The sequence below is a fragment of the Ictalurus furcatus genome, chromosome 11 (assembly GCF_023375685.1).
Source record: "Ictalurus furcatus strain D&B chromosome 11, Billie_1.0, whole genome shotgun sequence".
NCBI lineage: Eukaryota > Metazoa > Chordata > Actinopteri > Siluriformes > Ictaluridae > Ictalurus > Ictalurus furcatus.
The window spans coordinates 19,722,135-19,728,729 of NC_071265.1; the positions used below are offsets into that span (position 1 = coordinate 19,722,135).

General features: G+C 41.2%; 1 protein-coding gene across 1 annotated transcript; it reads left to right on the plus strand.

The window, feature by feature from the left end:
* Positions 1-1,855: 1,855 nt before the first annotated feature.
* ddit3 (DNA-damage-inducible transcript 3) lies at positions 1,856-6,549 on the plus strand. Its single transcript, XM_053636123.1, has 4 exons — positions 1,856-2,605; positions 4,158-4,223; positions 4,747-4,954; positions 5,182-6,549. The coding sequence occupies exons 3-4, from the start codon at positions 4,814-4,816 to the stop codon at positions 5,857-5,859; spliced, it is 819 nt and encodes a 272-aa protein (XP_053492098.1). The 5' UTR covers positions 1,856-2,605; positions 4,158-4,223; positions 4,747-4,813; the 3' UTR covers positions 5,860-6,549.
* The last annotated feature ends 46 nt before the right edge of the window (positions 6,550-6,595 follow it).

Consider the following 6,595-nt stretch of genomic DNA (forward strand, 5'->3'; position numbering starts at 1 on the left):
GCTAACTGGACTCTTATTTATGATCTGTGTCTAATTTCCTCCACGTGGCTACGAGTGGCTAAAACAAAGCACAGACTCTATAGTGTTGTACTAACTCTATTATAGGCTACTTTACTGTTATAACCTTTATGGTCATTTATACATTATGTATATAATGCTTTAGCCTATATATTAGCCACAACATCGATCCATATTAGTCTACATTAAAAATATATATATAGCTCCTTCATATTTTTGTGTAATATTAGGGAGAACAGTTCCACTCCAATAAAGTACCAAAGTAAAATCATATATTCATATCATATATCATATATTATGGTTAAATATGTAACAAACATAATTACTCTAAAGTAAAACCATACTAGAATCAGGGATAAATATGTAATAGAAATAGTTACTACAGTGGTTGTATGGCATGGCATGATCAAGGTATAACATATTAATGATATACCATGAAAAACTACAGTAAAACCAGGACAGTATCGATGTGTGATTATCACAGAGTTTCACAACAGTACTTACCATAAAGTGCCATTGTACAACCACTGGTAATGACAGTGTCCTATTTAAAACCATATGAAATGATGATGTTTTTAAGGGCTGAACAAGATAAGATAAGATCAACTTTACTGATCCCGAAGGAATTTTGGTGCCAACGTGCTCAAGACAATACAAATAACAAAAAATAAGGATGGTAAAAATAACATCTATCTACCTCTATATCGATAGATAGATAGAAACATATAGTAAGTAATAAAAATAGAAATATTCTTTATAAAGTATAGTATCATATAGAAAGTATCATTAATAATAGACAGCGGAGGGTGGTTGAAGAACAGCAACGCCTATGTATACTGAAGACGACGAGTATTTCTTTGAAACATCGCGAAGGAAGGTGGACAGAACAGCTCGGCCACGCTTTTACAGCTCTGTGAAAGTAAACACAACTTTTGGGAATAAAAGCTTGAGCTGCCAATAGAATCGCGCGCGTGCAGGTGACAGCCATTAGCGGCGGGGAGAGAGCGCGAGACTACACAGCAACAGCCGCGCGGCAGTGACGTGTTCGCGGCGCGCTGCTCGCGAGCGGCGCGCGCCTCCTGGAAACAGAAGTTGAGCTTTCTATTCGCTAGGCGTGCGCGCGGCCCACTTGCGCTGTTGCTAGGCAATACGCAGCACGCTTCTGCACCGTGCATGTTAAAGTGCTCAACTCCTGAGCTCGGGAGAGTTTCTGAATACTAACGAGATGATCCTCGGGTGACATCAGACGGCCACAAGTTACGGGTCATTCTCGTGTCCACACCCATATGGCGCGGTAAAACCGCAAAATAATAATAATAATAATAATTAAAAAAAAAAAAAAACAGCAACAGAAACAAAGTTACACCTGTACTGTTCCCTAGCTCCTCCACACATTTACGGAAGGATGCTGTTCATGAGTAAAGTTTACATAGTATAGATTTGTATGTCGCACGGAGCTCGATACCCTGCAATAATTATCATTATACTATAATAATTAGGAGTATATTTTAATATTCGCGCGAGGTCCCTCCGCTAGAAATATAATAGTTTCATGATTTTGTCTTCACGCCGCATCAAGAGGCGCATGGCCAAGAAGAGGGCTGTATGTCTGGACAATAACAACATCCATCAAACATGTAGCTGTTTAAGATGGAGTAACACGATATTATACTGTTTGAAAATAGAAGGGGGAAAAAACAGTAATTAATGTATATATTCTTGAACCCCTTTACAATGTTATAGTACGAGATTTCAATTAATCTTTAGGCAAGCCCAAGAGGAGGGGTGTTTATTGTTTTTTTTTCTTTTCTTATTGTATGCTGTGCTTATTCCAAGCAGTAGCTAATACTGCACGCTTCATTTCTTTTCATTTTAAAACATTAAAGTCCGACTCTTCACTTGGAGTATTATCTGTACAATTGGGACCGGGAACAAAAACAACACGGCAATAAAAGCGTCTTAACATCTACGGATATTATATCGCTTCGCTTTATGAGTGTTTTGCGAACGCAAGCAAAATCGATATATTTTCTCACGTCCTTATAAGGTATTTTGTCTGGGTTTTCTTTTAATACAAGGCTGTTTAATAAAACATGCTCGGGCTCTGCTAGTCTTATCTCCGACTGGAAACCGGTTGCCAACGATTGCATCATTCCTTTCATGTGACTCCCTTACGCCCCAAATTCGTCCTGGCTGCCTTATGACTGCATCACATCTTTCCGCTCACACAAACCCGCTCACAGAGAGACAACCAGCAGGCACTGTAGCCCCGCCTCTCACACTCACGGCCTTCTCTGATTGGATGTCTCTAAGCAAAAGAGTTTTATCCTCCGTCCAGGGTTGGGTGAGCCGCACGACTGTCGGCGCTCAGCTACACAGCTGTGTGTTAGGCTGAAGCTGAAGCGCTTCCTCTGGAGTTTGGTTGCAGTTCAGCCTCCTATATATACAGCCCCGGGAGTTTCCGAAATTCATACTCGGTGACTTCAACTGAACAATGGTTAACATGAACTATCACCAATCGCAACAAAAATATATACACAACCCGAGTCCAAGACAGTCGAGAAAACGGCATAATAAAAGAAAAAGGGTAAGTTTATTTTTATTTGTGTGTGTGTGTGTGTGTGTTTCCCTCCAGCACGGCGGAGTTGCTGTAACTTCTGGGCGCCGCCGCTCCGGTGTGTGGTGAACTTCAGTTTTTTTCCTTGTATAAAAGCCGAGCTCATTCATGTCTTGGCAGCGACCCCGCAGCTGTTTTTGGACAGCAGTTGTTCTCACTTCTTCTTATTTGTCAGGACTTTCTACTAACCATCTCTTATTTCTCACTGAACGGACAAAGGAATTTCTTTTAATTCTGTTTTTTTTTTTAAACTTCTTTTCTTCCTGAACTTGCCTGTGTTTTGGTTTAAAGGGCGAGTTTGTTTTCAGTTTTAGGGACTTTACCTGACGTCACTGTCAGATCACAACCAAGACCATGTCTTTATTTGATCTCGGTTTTTATCTACTTTTACATTATATTAAAGCGAAGTTATTATTATTATTATTATTATTATTATTATTATTATTATTATTATTTTGTAGCTTTTTTAAAACACAAAATAATAATAATAATAATAATATTGTTATTATACACAAAGATAGTGATCTTTGTGTTTCTTTGGTTTCTCCGTCCTGTACTTTGACTTCATGATGTAACTGGCTGCCTTCAGTTTACTTATTATAATCTTTATAACTGTTCATGTGTGTTATAACGCTTGACACTTTTTATTTATTTATTTTTAATTTGACCTCACCAATTTATTATTGACTATTTCTAATAAGCTTTTTATCCAACTCTTAATTCAACTTGCACTCAAATTAGATGGTGTGAAGTAGCTCAACTACTTGTTTTGGTTGTTTTTTTTTTGTTGTTGTTTTTTTAAAAAATATTTTAATTTTTATGTCTGTGTCATATCGCAATATTTCCCCCTGATTTAAGATGGATGAAGAAAACTACAGTTGGACTTGGGGGAGGGGGGGGTTGACAGGCCTCCGTGGTTATGTGAGAGGTGCACACCGGTTAATGCTGAACTTCTGGACACAGTTTAAGATGAATTTGAGAAGGGCGACGCCTCAGACAACACTAAATAACATTTAAAACGCCAAAAGAATACAAGAACAATAGGTGACTACTGCTAAATGTGTAATATTTTAAGCATGGAGTGCGATTCGGGACGGTGAGGCTGGAGTTGTCGGACTTGGAGATCATGCCTGAGATCGGACTGTAACAGGGGGCGCCAGCGGCCACAGAAGCGCTATTGTTTACATAAAGAGTCAGTGACCGGAATTAACACACATCACTGTTAACCTCTCAATAAAAAACACTTATTTTAGTCACGGAATCATTTCTACAGCTTTTACTCTTTAAACGGAATTTTCTCTTCAGCAGTTTCATTTTGCTAAGAAATAAATTTGGCTTTGAAAAGTTTCCTGTGACCGATTTTATTTAAGTTCTCTGATTTAACTCGTTTCTTTAAGAATGCTTGTTTTTTTTTTCTTTCTCCTTATGTTTATTAAAAATAAATATGACTTTCTACTCATCTTTGCAAACGGTGTATACAACAGTGTACGCGACAATAACTTGTTTAACGATTATTTTCCAGAATTACTGGGACACAATATCACCGACAACTCACAACCACACTTGATTAAGAAGAAACGCTTTTAAGGTAAGCACGTGTTCTGATTGGCTTATCTCTGTGTGTGTGTGTGTGTGTGTGTGTGTGTGTGTGTGTGTGTTTTTCTTATTTTTTTGTAATTGTCCTGGACACGTCTAATCTGCTACAGATTTATGGGTTTATTGCAGAGTACTGAGTTGCTTTTTGAGTATTGCTGTGCTGGTTGATATTTAGAATGTGAAGGTAATAATTACAGGTCATTTCTGGCATGTGCACTCACCTGGGTTTAGTCCTCACTGCTGGAAGTGGAATGATCTGGTGGATTTGTGATCGCTGTAGTAACTCCATCTGGCCACTAAGTGTCCTTTGACAACTGAATATTTTCATGTCAATATCTGGCCACTTCAATTTTTACTTTCTTTTGGTAATCTCTATAGCATTACTGCCCCGTACCATGTGTGGCTTTTTTTTTTTCTTTTTTTTTGGGGGTGGGTGGGTATAAGGTTCAAGACTTTTTTTTTTCCCCCTTTTACATAAAATAATTAAAAAAAAACTTAATTATTTTTTGGGCCAGGTCTGGTGTGCTGGGTGTAGGAGCGTGTTGAGTCGTCGTGTCTGTGCGTACCAGCTGATTGGTTGAGATGACTGCGGAGTGGATGTACCCCCCCGGCGTGGCGCCGCTGTGTGGTGCAGAGTTGGAGGCGTGGTATGAAGACTTGCAAGATATATTGGGATCCGATGCAGGTGGGGCCAAGCACACACGCCCCCCACCCTGCGCCGAGGTCAGTCACGCCGAAAGCGACGGCTGCCGTCTCTGCTCTCGTACCTCCAATGTTACGCCCTCCCTCCTCCTTTCTGTGCTCTGTAAAGGCATTTGATGTTTTTGACAAATTGATTTTTTTCTTAGTAGTGACTTAAGTTTATTGATTTTTTTTTTTGTTCATTTATATTGCGCTGCTAACTTAATACATTTTCATCACTTCGTTTCTCCCTTATCTCCCACATGCAGAAAGAGCCGGAGTTCCTGGATGTCTTGGAGAGCTGCTCGCTCACCTGGCTGACGGAGGGGCAGGTGTGGGGGGAGGGGGTGCAGCGTGTGATGGAGGAGCCTTCACCACCTCCGCTGCTCCTCAGCCAGCCACCGGCACAGGAGGAGCAGCGTGGTGCACGAGAGACGGCGAGCTCTGTTGCAGGAGACCTTCTGCCCCCAGAGTTCTTCGAGCTGCTGAGTGAAGGAGGAGTCGGACTGGTGGAAACGGGGGCAGTTATGGTCACCAACGGGTACCACCACCACCATCACCCCCCGAACCCTCCGCCTGCCTCCCCATCAATCAGTGAGGAAGAGCTGCCCACTGTCCCAAACTCGTCCCCATCCTGCTCATCCTCCTCCTCGTCCTCATCCTCGCAGTCGCCTTCCCTTAACTGCTCACCTTCCTCCTCCCCCCCTCTCTCCCCTCCACCAGCCCCTGCCTCCTCACGGCTGGGCAAGAGGAAGAAAGGGAGTGCACTGTCCTCACCTTTCTCAGGGAAGAAGAGCAGAAAGGAACGGGAGCAGGAGAATGAGAGGAAGGTGCAGGAGCTGACAGACCAGAATGAGAGGCTTAAAGCTGAGATCGAGCGACTTGGTGAGGAGGTTCAGCGGACACGCCGCGCGCTCATTGAGAGGCTCGTCAACACCAGGAAGTGAGGGGTTACGGGAAGGAAATGGCTAGATAGAGAAAGGCTGGAAAGAAAAAAGGAACAAGTAGAAGAATTAAATGGTAACCGTGAAATGCACATAGAGACGAGAGGGAAAGGCATGTGTAAACTGGGGAACAGGGCGATTCTTTAAGGGTCTTCCCCAAGTATGAAGGATGGAGAGGGAAAGAGAGCGAGAGAGTGTGAGAAAGTGTGATTAAGTCTAACTTGGTTATAGAAATAGAAAAGGACCCCAGGTTTAGAGTCATTACTGTAAGAATCAGCCTCAATAAATCAGGCTCCATATTTTAATACGGTTTTCCTACACAAGAAGCAGACTGTAGGTTTATTGTATTTTCCTAAATGCAGTATCCATCACATGTTGCTTTTGTACTTGAACGTAATTGAATGGAGAAGTCTTCAAGTGGTAACAGACTCCCAGGGCAGGTGTAACTGGCAAATACTTTTGACTAACCTCTAGAAATTAAGCACTTATTTGTCCGTTTTACCCTTAAAACAGATTTGCAAGACGTGTAAAATGGTTTTATGCAAGGATTCTCTGTGCATTTCATTGTAACCCAGTTATAGAGGTAGATTAATATCATGTCCTATCATGAATAATTAAAAGGGCTTATAAACAAATGTTACGGTAGACCTAGTTCACAGAAATAGCTCAGGACTGTTTTCTAGTGTTTTTTTTTTTTTTTTAAATATAAAGAGAGAATGTGTTTGCAATTTTTTTCTGA

Excerpts from the sequence above, each read along its gene's own strand:
- ddit3 (XM_053636123.1), top strand. The coding sequence starts at position 4,814 with ATGACTGCGGAGTGGATGTACCCCCCCGGCGTGGCGCCGCTGTGTGGT. Across the intron at positions 4,955-5,181 it reads GCCCCCCACCCTGCGCCGAG|AAAGAGCCGGAGTTCCTGGA; the intron begins GTCAGTCACGCC and ends TCCCACATGCAG.